A 15528-nucleotide genomic window follows, 5' to 3' on the forward strand; every position below is an offset into this window, starting at 1 on the left:
CTGAATCCAAATTTCTTTTGCGTGTTTTTGGAGCAACCTCAACTTCAGTTCCTGGCATGAGTTGCACTGATAATGTTTCACGTGTTAGACAGGTCTCACAACATGGATTAAAAGGATAGTTGGCTTAAAAATACAAAACAGACTTATTTACAGTAGGCTTGTAAAAATTCAATGATGAAAAGAATAACAAACGACAAAACATAATACTACCTCACCCGCAAAATGTGATAACTTCCTACTTAATAAGGTTTCAAGTGTTACAAAATTGCGTTTTATAGTACTACAGAAAATAAATTCCTAAGAGAAAAAAAATATTAAATCAAAAGTAAGTATGCATTTTCCTACCAAAATGTAGAGTGCAAATGCATTTAACTAAGTTATTAGATATAAGGTTTCAAAACACTTAGACAAAGCTTCACAGCAAGGTAATTCATTCACACACAAAATGATATGTCAATAATGCTATATTACTACCATATAATCCAAATGCTAGTTTTTTTAAACAGTAAAATCATTGGTGAATAACAGCCTAAGTGAACTAGTTCAATATAAAAGATCATGAATTATCTTTGTACATTCAACCAAGTCTACTACGTATGTAATAGTCAATAGGCAGAATAGTTCTTACCCACCGCATTCTTGGGAAAAACAGAAACAACTTGGAATGTAATGACAGTGTGACCATGCAACCGCAAAGGAAACCTCATCCCTTCATGAACAATCCTAACCTGCAATAATACAACAAAGCCATACCTAAAATGAAAGTTTCGATAGAAACGTGCCTATCTAGTAACTATTCCTAACATATGAATCACAGACACCACCACTAATTTGAGAAAATAAATTAATTGAATGTAATCAAAGTGTGTCGGAGTCAGACACGTTTTCCATCAGGATGCTACAGAGTTCCTCATAGATGTGTGTGTAGATAAAATAAGGAATAAAAAAAATATATATATAAAACCTGGTTGAGAATTTGAGCTTCAGCTTGTTCTGAATTAAGTTCCAAAATCTCCCAATCGTCCTCGGTGTGTGGCTCAACAGAAACGGAAGAAGCATGGGGAATGTTAGAAGCAACTTTAACTTGAACGGGAGAATGAATCGGCAAGGAAATGCAATCGGCAAATAGTTGAGAAACCTGAATGGATGAAGGAGAAGAAGAAGTGGCACCGGACCAAGCAACGAACCAGGATTGAGTGGAAGAACGAAGCTCGAGAGCGAGAATTGGAGGAAGTGGAGATGAACGTGTGGAGTGAAGAGTTTGGATTAGAGGTAAGGGAAGGGATGCGAAACAGTTGTCTATGGTTCCCACCGCTTCAATCCCAAACTCCATCTTCAATTGCAAATTGGGAACTCGGTTCACTCAATTGACCATACACACGACTATGCAACTGCGAATTGCTTCCTACGCTCACAGACTATCAAATATGTTTTTGGAAACTCGCACAAGGAAATTTGCTGAGTAACGATGTTCCCCTTTTTTTACTTATTTATTTTTTCAATTAAAAAAGTTTTTGAGAATATAAAATATAACAATCTGATATTTAGTGGATATAAATATATTTATACATTTTAGATTACTTTAAAATTATAGTAATAGACTAAGATTAAAAAAATTATAGTAATAGATACAATAAATGTATAGCATCTTGACTCAAATTGAGTTACTTCATGTTCTAAATGTAATCCACTCATAAAAATGTTTAACAACCCAAAGAATACGTATATTTCTCGGAATTTTCTTTACGGGTAGTATTTTATCTCCTGTGAACAAATAATAGAGAATGAATGAATAATTACCTATTGAATTTGATGAGCAATCACTTATTCAAAAATATGTATGGTCTAATAAAGTCTTTATAGTTTGTTGAACTAGGCTTAAGAATTTTTAATTACACAATTTATTTACTCTAATTTATACAATAACAAATTATTCTTTTAAACTAATTTTTTTTAACTAATTTAGTTTTTTGAAAAATATTGACACTATAATTTTAAAGATTTTATATTCATTTTAATGTAATATAAAACTATTCAACGATGTGTAGATTTTTTATATTAAATATTTTTTTAGGAGATATTTTGATAAATTGACTGTTGAAATTTTAAATACCATAAAATTGATTTATGTAAAAAATATTATATAAAATATTCTTTTCATCAATTTCTCAAACCATTGTCACCTTCGCCTTTTGGGAAAACATATATTATCACACCTATTATTAGTAAAGTAGTCCAAATGTATAAATAATTTCAAGTATAAGTTTTTTATAAAATATAAATAAATCTCATTAATATGAATAAAAATAATGATAAAAACTTATAGGATATTTGATATATAAAATTCATATTGAAATCTGCAAAATCTCACTTTACCACATTTAGAGTGTTTCGTCGATAAATTCTTTAAATAAAAAAACGATTAAAAATAATTGTCTTTAATTTAAATTTAATGGTGTGATTTTTATTGATATTAAGATATTATATCATTTCATTCATAATAAGCTGTTCAAAACAAGGTAAGATAAAATAGATAAAAAACAAAAGAACTAACATGTATTATAATAAGGCCCTAACTAAGTTATAGGCAATGTAATCTCCGGATAAAATTTACCTCGAAGTTGGAAGAAAACTATAAGTAATTGTTTACAAGGGTCTAAAATAAGACCATGTTTGTTATGTATGATAAGTAAGGTCACGTAAAATATCATAAACCACAGTTTTACAATCCAACTCTAAAATTAAAATCCAATAGACATTATAATTGCAGTCAAAATCTGATGTGACTGTTTAATTTGTGGAACATAAAAATCTTATATTCTACATTGAACTTTTATTTATTAACGGTCAATTTAACGAACCTCATAATTATTACGCACGAGCCACATGTTGAAAGGGAGTAAAAAAAATTTAAATTTAAGATGTCTTTATAAACAAATCCCCTCCCACACTAAAAGCCCCATAAAATATTGTGAGTTTTGTGGACCTATAAGCCCACTTTTTAAAAAAAAAATCAATTTTTTTACCGATATAATTTTTTTTTCTTTCGATAAAAATTTTTTATTTTTTTTTATATAAATTTTTTGATAAAAAATAATTTACAATTTTTTTATTTTCGATTTTTTTTTAGAATTTTTTTTTATTTTTCTCATAAAATTTTTTGAAAAATATATTTTTTTTTATATTTTTCCGAATAAAATAAATTTCAAAAAATATTAAGAAAAAAAATTCAAAATTAACAAAATATTAGAGGCCTATAAGCCTCTCTCTTAAGCCCCACAAAATAATGAATTGGGCTTTAAAAATATTATTTTGATAAGAAGACCTAATATTAAGGATTTAATAAAAAAAATTAAAAAAATTTTAAAGTTGAAGGTTTTTTGACAGCTCTATAGACAAGTCACCAAATTATAATTTTTCATATATTTACTTCATAAAAGTAAGCCAGCAGCCCTGCCCCATGTTGAACTTTTTCTCATTCTGAAATCCAGTCCAGGATGGAATATCACTATAAAGGTCAACAACAACAAAATAAAAATATACAAACAAATGCCGAAATAGTGTATCTATTTTGACCAAAAGAAAATATTACTAACTCTTATAAAATAAATAATTCTAATGACTAATAAACTTAAAATATATAAAACTTTTACAAATTATAATTATCTTCTATGAGAATTTATATTATGAAAGTTTTATGCAGACTAAAAATAAAAATAATAGTATTAACAAAACTTTTTTTATTTTCTTGTGGGGGCAAGAGCCCCCGTTACTATCATACTGCATCCACCACTAAAACAAGTTGACAAAAATAACAAACTGATCCAGTCCAAATTAAACTTGGCAAGACTAGACTAGTTAATTAAATTTGTGTGGACAAAAACCACTTAATCCGGAGTTAGAAAGTGCTAGTGAGTGGCTAAATTATAGTATCCAACAGATTAAATATTCTTTATTTTTTTTATTTCTTCCTGTATTTTGCAACCAACTTTAGAAGCAAATTAAACCATATTCCTGCCATTCACTATGTCTCACTGATCTGATAGGTCACTATGTTCTCTTTCCATTGCTTCTGGTCCAGATGTTTCTCGTAGAAGGTGACTTCTTTGTTTGATTTAACAAACAACGCAGAGGAGCTCCTAGTACCATAACAACCCTAAGCACAAGCAAGTTTTCAGCTGGTGTTAAATGCAAAATCAAGGTTGAGCATGGAAAAAAAACAAGTGGAATGTGTTTGTTAGTTACCCGGGGAAGTTGTGTGTCAACAAAGATAGAACTCAAAGGACGTTCAAATTCTGGAGGATGAATCCCTGGTAGCAAATGATCTTCATCATCTTTAACTGTGTTTGTCATTAGTTTCTCAACCATTTCTTTTATTGGAAATTCACCTTCACCATACTCATCAATAAGCTCTTTGAAATTATGGCGCAATCTTTCAGCCTTAATAGAAAATGGTACGTAGTAGTGTCAAAATTCAGCGGGTGTAACTTAATTTGCATACAAGCATCAATTCTCAGTAACTTTGTGTGTGTACCTTTGGCCAAGGAGCATCCAATGATGCATTTGTCAAGACGTGAATTCCAGGGGTAACAGTAAGATAACCATGATTTGGTCTATTGAAGACATAAACCATGGTGGAGGCGCGAATATCAGCTAATACGAGGTTAAATCCGTTGTACAGATGAGCCTCTTTGAGCACTTCCTCTGCAAACTCCTGGGGACTCTTATTGCTCTATTGTGAGCAACATATAAAACTATTAATGAATGTAATATTATGTCGGATAGAGGGGACCCTGAGGGTGTTAGAGAGCCTTAAAATTTTAGGGGCACAACTATATATATATATATATATATATATATATTAAAATAAAAATATATTAGTATATACTTTAAGAGACTAATTTTTTTAATATAAAAGAGACCTGAACTAAGGTATTTAATAAATAATTATTTGTCATAATAAAATAATTTGTTATCTTATAATATATACAATATAGTATTCTCTAATGTTTTAATCTAAATTGGGCCTTTTAGTCCAATTTTATTATTATGCGGTATAAAGTTGAACAATCCAACCCAAATTTTAAATGTTCTGAAAAAGAACCTAAAACCAAGAGACAAACTTGTTACCGGATGGATGTGTGTTACCGGTTCAGCTAGTGTGTTACCCAAAATTTCATGGACGGCCCTAATGTTAGGTACCGTACCAAACAAACACATAATTGACAGAGAAATAACAATGATAAACCCCCAATTCATTTCCTCCAAATACTACTCTTTTTTAATGCATATATATGTAAATAGTGAGTAGAGTCTATAATGTTTCGTCAAATTCATCAAGTTAGTCACTAGCACTTTGTCAGTATATAATAACAAAGACTAATATAAGAGATTTGACAAATCGTTAGAGATTACTTATAAAATGTTAGAGATATTAGTTATTTTCATATACTTTACAATTAAGTAAGAAAGAACCAGACAATTGTTTAAAATGTCAACACAGTTCACAGGCTAATTAATAAAGTGTTAGATTTTGTTGATAGATATATCAGGCGTCGCAGCTAACTAATAATGAATTGAACTTTCTCAATTCATGTGTTCAAATGTACATGTAGTTGAAAAACTAGAAATTGCAGTTAATATTGTTCAAATATGCAGCTAATTAAGTTCATTTGATAGCTAATGAGTTACCAATCTTGATTATTCATTAACCACTTATTAGATTGTGTTACCCTATGATATGATATGAACTAAGTTAACCATTTTAAATTTTTTTGGATGAACGTTCCAAAATGATGTTGAGATAACATTTGTGAGTGAAATTGAAAGGTTTGGTTGGTGAATAAATGTGACAAACAGATGGAGTGCGTGATATGACCTGGAGAAAACGAAGTGGAAGGTCCCCTCTAGTGTTGGGTTGTGGAATGTTTTGGAGTTCTCTAAAATTGGTGAGAAAAGCTAACCTACCATCTTTGGTGGAAGCCAACCATGTACCACCGCAGAGTCCATCCCTACCGCCCAATATAGTTTCGCCGACCCACCATGCCAATGGCTCCGTAGGGCTTTGCCATAATGAACATAAAAGTCAACGAATAATATAGTTGTTTGACTGAAATAATAAGAGAAGTAAGTGATTACCGAGAATGAAATTCGTCCCTGTTGAGTAAGAGGAGGAAGGGGTAATTTGGATGAGTTTGCCACATGAACACCGTGATACACATAACTGTATTTGTCTCACCACCTCTTGTCGAACTTCAGAAGAGGTATGTAATACTCCACCATACTAAAAAATAATGGATCATTTGAATGAAAAATAAATACTCTCAAAATAATTGAGTCTTTTAATTTTTAATATATTTTTTCATAAATATATCATTTAATTAATTAATACTTCTTATACAATTTTTAATATATATTGATAATTCATTAATACTTAAAAAATATTATTTATTAAAAATATTCTTTTTTATTTATATATATTTTTTATTATGTGTAAAATGATTAAATAACTCAATTATTTTAAAACAAATTATATTCATTACTGTATTTTTAAGTCATTTTTGTTAGAATTGCACACATTACTTTACAACTGTCAATTGATTTAATATTTGGTGTCAAGTTAATGACAATAAGTATAAAATTATTTAAAAAATATAATAAAAATGATTAAAATACACCACTTATAAAAAATAAATAACAAAAATAAATTATAAATAAATAAAGAACTAAAATAAATATTAGATAAAAGATAAAGGATTAAAATTATATTTAAGCTAAATAATTTTTATAGTCTTTTATCTTTTTATTATAATACTTTTTAAAAATAATTTTAAAAATAAAATCTCAAATAAAAAATTGATTTAAATAGTTTATCTTAAAATATTATTTTAAGAATTTCATCTATTTATTATAATTTTTTTTGTTAATAAAATTTTAAAAAATAATTAAAATAAAAAATGATAAAAATAATTAAAATAAAATAAACAGTATGAGATCCATTTGCTCCATCTCAACGAAAATCGTACATCTTTTCACAGTAAACATTAAACAAAACTATTTCTCTATTCCTCCTTTTAACATTATCAACTATTTTATTAGCAATCAGGAAACCATCAAAAAATTGACGACTTTCAACAAAAATAATTTAAATCTCAGATCCAGTTTGCAAATACCTTACCAACTATTGAAATAGGCCTAAAATAAGTCCACCATTGATTAAGCTGAAATTATGGATAAACTTTTTGACATTAATTTTAATATCAAATACATCCTTAATAAAAGTTGATTGGGAACTTGATACCATCACATTGTTACTGAGGGATTGGAACTCAAAAAAAAATTACATTTATTTAAGTAGATTAGCATACAATTTTATTATATTATGCATGAATAATTGTTTTTTTCTTTTTTGGTAGAAGAATAGTTGAATTTTATTAGTAAAAAATAATAGTTGATTTTTATTTTGCTTTACCGTTTTCCAAAATAGATTGCGAGTGGTACCCACAAGTTTCTCTCGTCTCTCTTGATGTCGTCTTCCGAATCAGGCCGTAGAGGTAATCTTCAACTTGTTTTTTTAGCATAATTTCAACTGGGCTGTGCCCAATGTGTCCTTCTTCTCTTATCTTTTTCTTAGAATAATTATATTCATGCATTATTTGTTTTGCTATCCTTTATTTTACTTATTCTTTATTTATTTATTTAATATATACATATAATTCTGACAATACTAAGCGCATGCTCATTAAGTTCGCATTTTCAGGAGTTTGAACTCTACTAGTTAGAATATTTGCATCAGTTGTTGCCGTTACTGTAAAAATGGGGGAGAATTTTAACTTCGTAAAAATAGATACTAGAAAACTTTGGCTAAAATATTTTATTTAATCTTGATTCATGCATGGTGATGTGAACTGGACTTGGAGATGGATCTAAATATAGGGAATCAGTAAATAAGGAAAGAAGTTAAACCAATGAAATTGGAAATGCAAGTATAGAAATTAAAGTTACTACCACTTATGTTCAGGAGAATGTTACCGTCGATGTGGACTGATGGTTAAAAGTGACTCAAAACTCAAATGAATATCAATGATAATCTTCAGAAGGTCCTCTCGGTATTGGTTGAGTTGAGATAATGACTCGATTGAAGTCAGTTAGATACAAATAATGGAAAACTAATGTGTCTCTCAAAACTCAACTCGTCCAACCGACACCATTTAAGTCACTGTCTCAGGTGTAAAGATGGAGAGAGTTGTTAACTTATACTTATGAGGAGTACCGTCAATTGTCGTTAGAGTTTCGAGTGATTTTTTAGCAGTCCACCTTAGAATTTGCCCTAACGCATTTTCGGTTACTTCTATAATTCTTTCTTAGTATTCTAAATCATGGTTCAAAAATTGTCCTTCCTTGTTCACTATTTGAATCTTGTAATCAAAACACTATTTCGGAAATCTGACATCAATTTGTCCAACCTTTCAGAATTTGAAATTAGTGAACTTCAATGATAACTGTGAAATGCCTTAGCAGGTTCTTCAACTATCTGGTTAAGCAAAGCATGTCAATGCTGAATCCCGTCATAATGAATAGCTTATTTACCTGCATGATAACTTAGTTTATCATCATTAATTCATTTAAAATTGTTTTTTTCTTCTATGATCACTTATCTTCCTCAGTGTTTTGCATCACATTTGCGAACGGGTGCTCATCTCAATTTTTGTCTTTGCCAATAAACTTGTTGGAGAAGTATTGGTCCATAGAAACTATGTATGTTACTTGCATCATTATTATTTGAACTTCTCAATGCTTGAGCTAGAGGGACCGATGTAGCTTAGGTTTTTCCGCCATCATTCACAGTTTATCATAGAGATGAACTTTGATCATTCAACATCTATCACTAACTTCACATTTATTTCCAGTGAGTAGCTGTCGAATTGTGGTAGAAAATCAAACCGCATCACCGCCACCTTCTATTCCTACGACAAATATGCAAAGGGTTGGAATTAAGCCACTTTCAGGAAAGCCATACTTCCATGCAATCATTTTGAAAACACATCTTAGTCCCCGCTTCACATTGGTAACTTCATACTTGATTTTATAAAAGGGCAAAAGAATACCCTTTCATCAGAACAATACTGTCATTTCTTTTAGTATTATTAAGGTAAAGAAGATAAAAAAGTTAGATAAAGAACAATACAATGTGAGTGTTTGTGTACATCAACTATAAAGGCGAAACAGATTAACCAAATGAAAGGACAAGCTTTACTATATACTTCAATGGTACTACTACCAATGCAATTTCATATGGTTCTAATGTTTTTGTTGATGCATTTCTTTGTCCAACTTATTATTACATCTATGATATGATTTCTCCTCATTTGGATCAAATCTAGGGGATTCTAATAAGATAGATCTTATATTTAGGTGACAGATTTATGGTTTCTGATTTTAGCACTTTTTTTTTTGTACTTGGAAACATTTTGGATTGTTGTTTCAAAAGTTCCATATGTCTGTATCATAAAGGAACTCGTTTGTTTACTCTGCCTATAGAAATCTTGAGCACATTTTAGCAAAAGTTTCATGTTTGTGTAGGCAATCAATATTTATATTATACTCCTTAATCCTTATTCATATACTGTAAGTAAATGAAGGTTTTAGAAAGTTACATAGGAAAATCATTTAAATCTTGTATTTTTTTGCACATAGGGGCCGTCTAGCAAAATATGCTCAAAACTTCCTTCTGGTGCGGCGGTTCCTACTGTTCTAAACTATCACGGTAAGAGCTGGGACATGATTTATAATGGACAAAAAAAAGCCAAGCAGTTTGATACCTTTGGCTGGAGAAAATTTGCTAAAGATAATTGTGTGAAGGTTGGAGACGCGTGCGTTTTTGAGCTCATGGAAAGCAAAGAGAAAATCATATTCGAAGTTCAAATTCTTAGAGGTGACTTCCCATGCGAGTTTCCTGGAATTAATGAGAGTGAAGAAGAGCCAATTGTTTTATCTGAATTAATCGGGACTGGTGAGAGTGAAGCGCCATTTGTCATCGACTAGTATTCTATTACAAAATTTAACTTTCCTTTTTTCTAATACTAGCTGAAGCTAACCTTTTGTGCTTGAAAACCACCTATCTTTCTTGGATGTTTCAAGGTTGCAAGATACTTTTTTTTTTGTGAGTAGTGAAGATATGTGCAATGCTCTGCGTCAACTTGGTAGCTAAATGCCAGTAGAATTTTATCAATGTCAGAGAAACATATTGTTTTATAGTTAATTTAGTGGTTAACTCTGAATGCAAGTTTATTTATTTACTCAGGGTTTCATAATTTGTTAGAGTATGTTTTATTACTTATTGTTAGGTATGTTTTATTACTTAAGTGTGAAGGTACACAATCCTTTCAACTTTTCAAGGAATATTTGGACTGAGCTGGAATTTTGGGGAATAGAATGATACCATATTCGATTATTTTGGTTGACTAAAAAGGATGGAATGGAATGAAAACTCAGACCCATTTTGTAGTAGCTTGATGGCTTTGGGACTCTGAAGTCTGAACACATTGTCTACTTCCAACAGAATGGTTTTTTAACTAACATAATGGTTTCTGTTTTCTCATAGAGTTTCATTTGATCGATTAACAGCACTTGTATTTGTATTTTTCAGTCCAAGAACCATCTTTACGATCTTCACAAACAAATTAACAACCTTTATATCTATTTCCTTGTGCCTTTGTACACTTAAGTAAAATATAATTTAATGTGCAACAACATGAAACGAGAAAATAATAAGAGAATCCCATACATAAATAAACATAAAAAACAATGGCCAGACTTCTAGAATTTGAACTAATCTTCACTTTTGAACCTTTCCTTCTTTCTAAGCTATTCATGCCAATTTACCATCCATTACTTCTTCAGAGTTTTAAAGAGGATGAAATAGTGTACTCTAATGAAATAGAGTATAAAATAACGTTAATTGGGGAGGGTCTCAACTTTTTGTATAATATACATGAACTAGGAAATTGGACACTTAATACAATTTTATATTTACACATTGTATCTAAAATAAATACTCAAAATTTACTATTTTCATTCTATCTTTTCTGTGAATAGAGACTAAATCTAATTTCTCTCGACTGTCATCTGGTAGGATTTTGAATCTTGATGGTAGAATTTTATGATATAATGATATTAGTAACTCAATTTGTTTGAATCTATTGATTTACTGGTTTTATGAACTCATTATCTATCTCAATATTTAACCTGATGGATTTTAGATTTTAGGAATTCATTACTGATTTTGTAATTTACGTTATTATAAATCATTTGCTAGTAATCTATTAGATCAAGACTGAATTTTTTAAATTTAAAAATATTAAGAAGACCTTGTTTATGGGACAACAGGCTTGAGTAGCATATTAGTTCCACACTCTCCTTTTATATGAAAAGCTTCAACTTTATTTCAATCAATGTCATTCTTCCAAACATATGCGAGAGTTAGGATCAGGGATACAAGTATTGTGGATGGGTTTGTAATACACATTAGTGCAAGGAAGGAAATTTGCAGTGTAAACATCACAATAATTCTTTAAAACCCTTTGTCACTGTTACAAACACATTTAGACCAATATTGGAGCTTAACCCAATGCTCTACTATATGTAATGAAATGTTGAACTCCAATTTCAAGTCTTCAGTGCAATCACTAAGAACTTAACAAAAATCATAGACTCTGTTCTTTTAGGTGAAGCCAGGAATTTCTCCTGGCATTGGAGCTAACTCATTCTTGCTAAACTTATCCTCATCATAAAATGTTGCACGCACTATTCTACCCCCAAAGTATCGACCATCAAGGTCAACTAGTGCTTTTGTTGTTTCTTCAGATCTCTCAAACTGCACAAAGATTCTTACTGCTTCGTCGGATGGAAAATTTGGCTCTGTTATCTCAAATATCAAAACTCGAGTTACTGTCCCATACTTGGCACATTCTGATCCTACCTCCTCTTCTAGCTCATCATCTACCTCACCAGGCCCCACCTTCAAAAGAAAGCAGCAATGAGTCATGTTTAAATATAACATTAAATATCAGATACACCAAATCCATTTAGGGGTGAACCAATACAATCACCATTGAGCTTTTAATGACATGGATTAACAATAAGGCATCAGAGCATGCACAGATATACACATGTGTACTAAATCAAGTTCATCAGGGATTTGGGAGAACAAACTAAAGTTCCAGTATACAGGGCATCGGCTCTTTATGATCTATCTCTGCTCAATACTAGACATGTGATGGAAATTACAACTATTGCATCAATTTCAGTTCAAAGTAACAAGCAATAATTGACTGGAAGAGAGAAAAAAATTAACGCAGCATTGAGCATTCCAAAATTTGGGATTGGAGAGCTCTTATCACAGAGGGTTGTGTCACAAGATTTTTGTTTTAGGTTTTGTGCAGGAGACGAGGTCAGAGGTTGCATTATTTCTTTCCTTCTTATGAAAGGATGCTTGTTCCCCCCTCAGCCAGATGAGGAAAACAATAGTGCACACCCCTATATTCCACCCCTGTGCCGAAACAGCTTACAACAGACACAAAATATTAAGAGTGTCAACAAATATTTATCAACCATTTCAATGCAGGCACAAAGTCAAAAGTGACTTATCCCCAAAAAAACTCCCTAAAGAATGAAACAAAATTTCAGAACTACAAAAAAGGAACTGAATTTTTTCAATTTCTTCAAAATATTACTAAAGGAAAGGAATCTGAACTCTCAGGTCCCATCTCAACGAAAAACAACTCATTTGGCTTTGTTGAGTATAATATTTACTTCGTTAGCATCATGAAGCAATACAAATCAACTTGAAAAAAGCTAGCATCCCCAAGAAAGTAAATATACCATACATAGTTAACGCAAAGAACTGTAATTCTAAAAAGGCATTACCCAAACTTGACTAAACTCTGAAGTAATCCTAATCCAAACTTCAAAAGTAAGAAATAAAGCAACAATCTATCCAGGGACAACATATCAAAAATCCCAATCTGCTCATAAACTATATCTCCCAATTTACAATTACACCATACATTAATAATTATAAACATCATCCTCTCGTACTGCATTAACATCATAACATTCTAATAACAGGAAATGAAAAACCACTCATCCCTGGTGGGAGGAAAAAGTGATTAACCAAGATACATCGAGGCATATAATCAGAAAATCAGCCATGCTACATATACCATACCAATGGCATTGCTGATTATCCAACACTTGGCTGGGATAGGATACAAAGAGAAGGAGAGAAGATTAGGGGTTTTCTGCTTCGTTCGAGATTTTGTTTTAAAGGGAGAGATCTCAGGCGCGAAAAGCCTGAGAGGAACGATTGACTACTCATTCTTTAAATCTTTCTCTTCCTAACATGGATTAAATCCAACCTTTTCTTTCACTATTTCTCTAATATATGCACTGCTATTATCATACATAGACATTTACTTGTATCCTCAACATTTATTACTCCAATTTTCTTTCAGATATATTCATTCTTCATCTTATCTTTTCTTGTATGTCTATTCATTTCATTCTAACATCTCTCAATTACATTATCTCCCTCTTTATATACTACAACCTCTTCTACTGTGTTAGAGTAAGGCCAACTAACACGTCCAGACACAGCTTTTTTAACACTTTCAACAAACAATGTCTAACTGAGAGGTCAGCCCATGGCCCTCCTTTCTTCTAATATATAATGTTAGCAGATATTTAATATGTATCTTCAAAATCACACTAAGGAGTAGTCACTAACTATTACTAAGAAAAAAAATCCTAATTGATAAACCAAATGATTAGCAAAAAGAAAACCTAGAAAAAAGTGTGATGCATTCATTTTAATAAGGCAAATGATATAAGCCGAACATAACTTATTAAGTTAAGAACAAAACCATAAATAATTGAAATCACATCGCATCCAGTGATCACAAGTCAAAACATCCGATGCCAAATAATCAAAGAACAATTACTCAATTGGCCTGCGCTGTTTTTGAATTAAAACTCCACAGCCCACATAACCAACACAACAAACAACAAAATCTGCACTATTCTTAAAAACACTAATCAAAACAATGCAGGAGAACACAACTATTAACTAGAGAATAAGCTCATATAACACATGATCCTGTAATTCATAAAGTTCAAAAAATCTCTCAGCATCCATTAACAAGCACTGAAATCAAATCAAACCAACAGCTAACATGAGAAAATGTGCATACCATGTTTCTAAGTAGCAGTACTCTAGTAGGTACTCCATTGATGTTAACACTCTTGACTTTCTTATCAGACTTATTATCACTAGCATTAACAATAACCCCAGCTCGTCTATCGGTTTTCTTAGCCATCAAAGGAGTAGTGATCCCTTGCTCTTGTTTCCCAAGCCCTTGTCCTTCCTTCCAACCCATCTTCGCCATCATCCTTTGAGCAGCAGTCATCTGCCCACCAGCACCAACCCCTAATCCAACAGTCTCCGACTTCCCAATAGTAAATCCATCCACATTCCCCGGCGGTGAAGGCGACCTCGGCACTGGAACCGCCCCTCCACCGCCCCCACTACTCATCCCCACACGCCGCCTCCACGCTTCCTCACCGGAAATATTCAACCTAGAATCTCCCTGATCCCTATCTCTATCCCTCTCTCTTTCTCTTTCTCTCTCCTTTTCCCTCTCTCTCTCCCTCTCCTCCTCCTCCTCCCGCCGTCTCTCGAGCTCCCTCATCATCTCCGCCTCCCTAGCCTTCCTCTTCTTCTCCCTTCGATACTCCTCGTAGTCGTTGGGCCTTGCCGGATCGTACTCTTCCAACACCGTGGATTGCACGCCGACCAGAGCCGGTTGCACGATTTCATCGAGTGCCGGAGCGAGTACCGGTGGTGCCGGAGATAGAACAGTTTTGGAATTGGTGATTTTAGGTTTGTTTTGGGATCTGAGAAGGGTGTGAGGAGGAGTAAAAAGAGAAGAGGGTTTACGGAGAGTGGCGGGGGCCATTTTGGTGCTGGAGGACCAGACATTGGTGGTTGGTTTATCTTCCTCGGCGGAAGAGGGTGGAGGTAAGTCTCCGTATAACCCACCCAACATTTCAAAGCTCAAACCAAACACTATCTCGATAACAACACCAACGGGCTGCGTTTTGGATTAGGGTTTAGTGATTGAGGATTAACAGTGAACAAAACGCAGATGATGCTACCAACGGCAATCGCTAACTACTGCATACTGAACCGATTGTCTCAACGCCTCGATTGCCCCTTCTTCATTCTTTCCTGCTAGAGGGTTTTTTTTATTCTTTTTTTTTATCACGATTTTTATTAGTTTTTATTTTTATAAAAAGAAATAAAAAAGAGGTTTACTTTCTTTCATTGAAATGCAGAGGTTTATGTTTCTTGTAAAAAACAAAAAAGAGGTTTATGTTTTTTTTTTTTTTATGAAAAGGTTTATGTTTCATTTTAATTTCTTAGTTTCGTACTGTGAAAATGAATAAAATTTTTGACAAAAAAAATATAAA

At 32.0% G+C, this 15528-nt stretch overlaps 4 protein-coding genes across 7 annotated transcripts in view; 1 reads left to right on the plus strand and 3 right to left on the minus strand.

Annotated features, from left to right (window-relative positions):
• The window catches only part of LOC101510500 (peroxisomal ATPase PEX1), a 14009-nt gene extending 12528 nt beyond the window's left edge, over positions 1-1481 (minus strand). For 2 of the 4 annotated variants that reach the window (XM_073370006.1, XM_004505285.4), the window contains exons 1-3: positions 965-1479; positions 629-728; positions 1-66 (exon numbers count right to left, since the gene is read on the minus strand). In XM_073370006.1, coding sequence (XP_073226107.1) covers positions 1-66; positions 629-728; positions 965-1333 — 535 coding nt within the window. In that variant the 5' untranslated portion in view covers positions 1334-1479. Of the gene's footprint in view, positions 67-628; positions 729-964 lie in introns of all 4 variants that reach the window. The other 2 variants (XR_012163550.1, XM_073370007.1) reach the window with 2 other exon arrangements.
• Positions 1482-3711: 2230 nt separating this feature from the next.
• Positions 3712-6286, minus strand: LOC101506988 (uncharacterized). Its single transcript, XM_073369787.1, has 5 exons — positions 6139-6286; positions 5879-6062; positions 4535-4732; positions 4246-4440; positions 3712-4156 (listed from the first exon to the last, which is right to left on the minus strand). Exons 1-5 carry the CDS (start codon positions 6219-6221, stop codon positions 4025-4027), a joined length of 792 nt encoding a protein of 263 aa, XP_073225888.1. The 5' UTR covers positions 6222-6286; the 3' UTR covers positions 3712-4024.
• Positions 6287-7248: 962 nt separating this feature from the next.
• LOC101511251 (B3 domain-containing protein Os04g0386900-like) lies at positions 7249-10453 on the plus strand. The gene is made up of 3 exons (XM_004505287.4): positions 7249-7553; positions 8910-9067; positions 9697-10453. Exons 1-3 carry the CDS (start codon positions 7526-7528, stop codon positions 10042-10044), a joined length of 534 nt encoding a protein of 177 aa, XP_004505344.1. The 5' UTR covers positions 7249-7525; the 3' UTR covers positions 10045-10453.
• A 1091-nt stretch (positions 10454-11544) lies between these two features.
• On the minus strand, positions 11545-15328 carry LOC101511572 (DNA-damage-repair/toleration protein 111). The gene is made up of 2 exons (XM_004505288.4): positions 14250-15328; positions 11545-12019 (listed from the first exon to the last, which is right to left on the minus strand). Exons 1-2 carry the CDS (start codon positions 15102-15104, stop codon positions 11723-11725), a joined length of 1152 nt encoding a protein of 383 aa, XP_004505345.1. The 5' UTR covers positions 15105-15328; the 3' UTR covers positions 11545-11722.
• Positions 15329-15528: the final 200 nt, after the last annotated feature.

The sequence above is a fragment of the Cicer arietinum genome, chromosome 6 (assembly GCF_000331145.2).
Source record: "Cicer arietinum cultivar CDC Frontier isolate Library 1 chromosome 6, Cicar.CDCFrontier_v2.0, whole genome shotgun sequence".
In the NCBI taxonomy this organism is placed as follows: Eukaryota; Viridiplantae; Streptophyta; class Magnoliopsida; order Fabales; family Fabaceae; genus Cicer; species Cicer arietinum.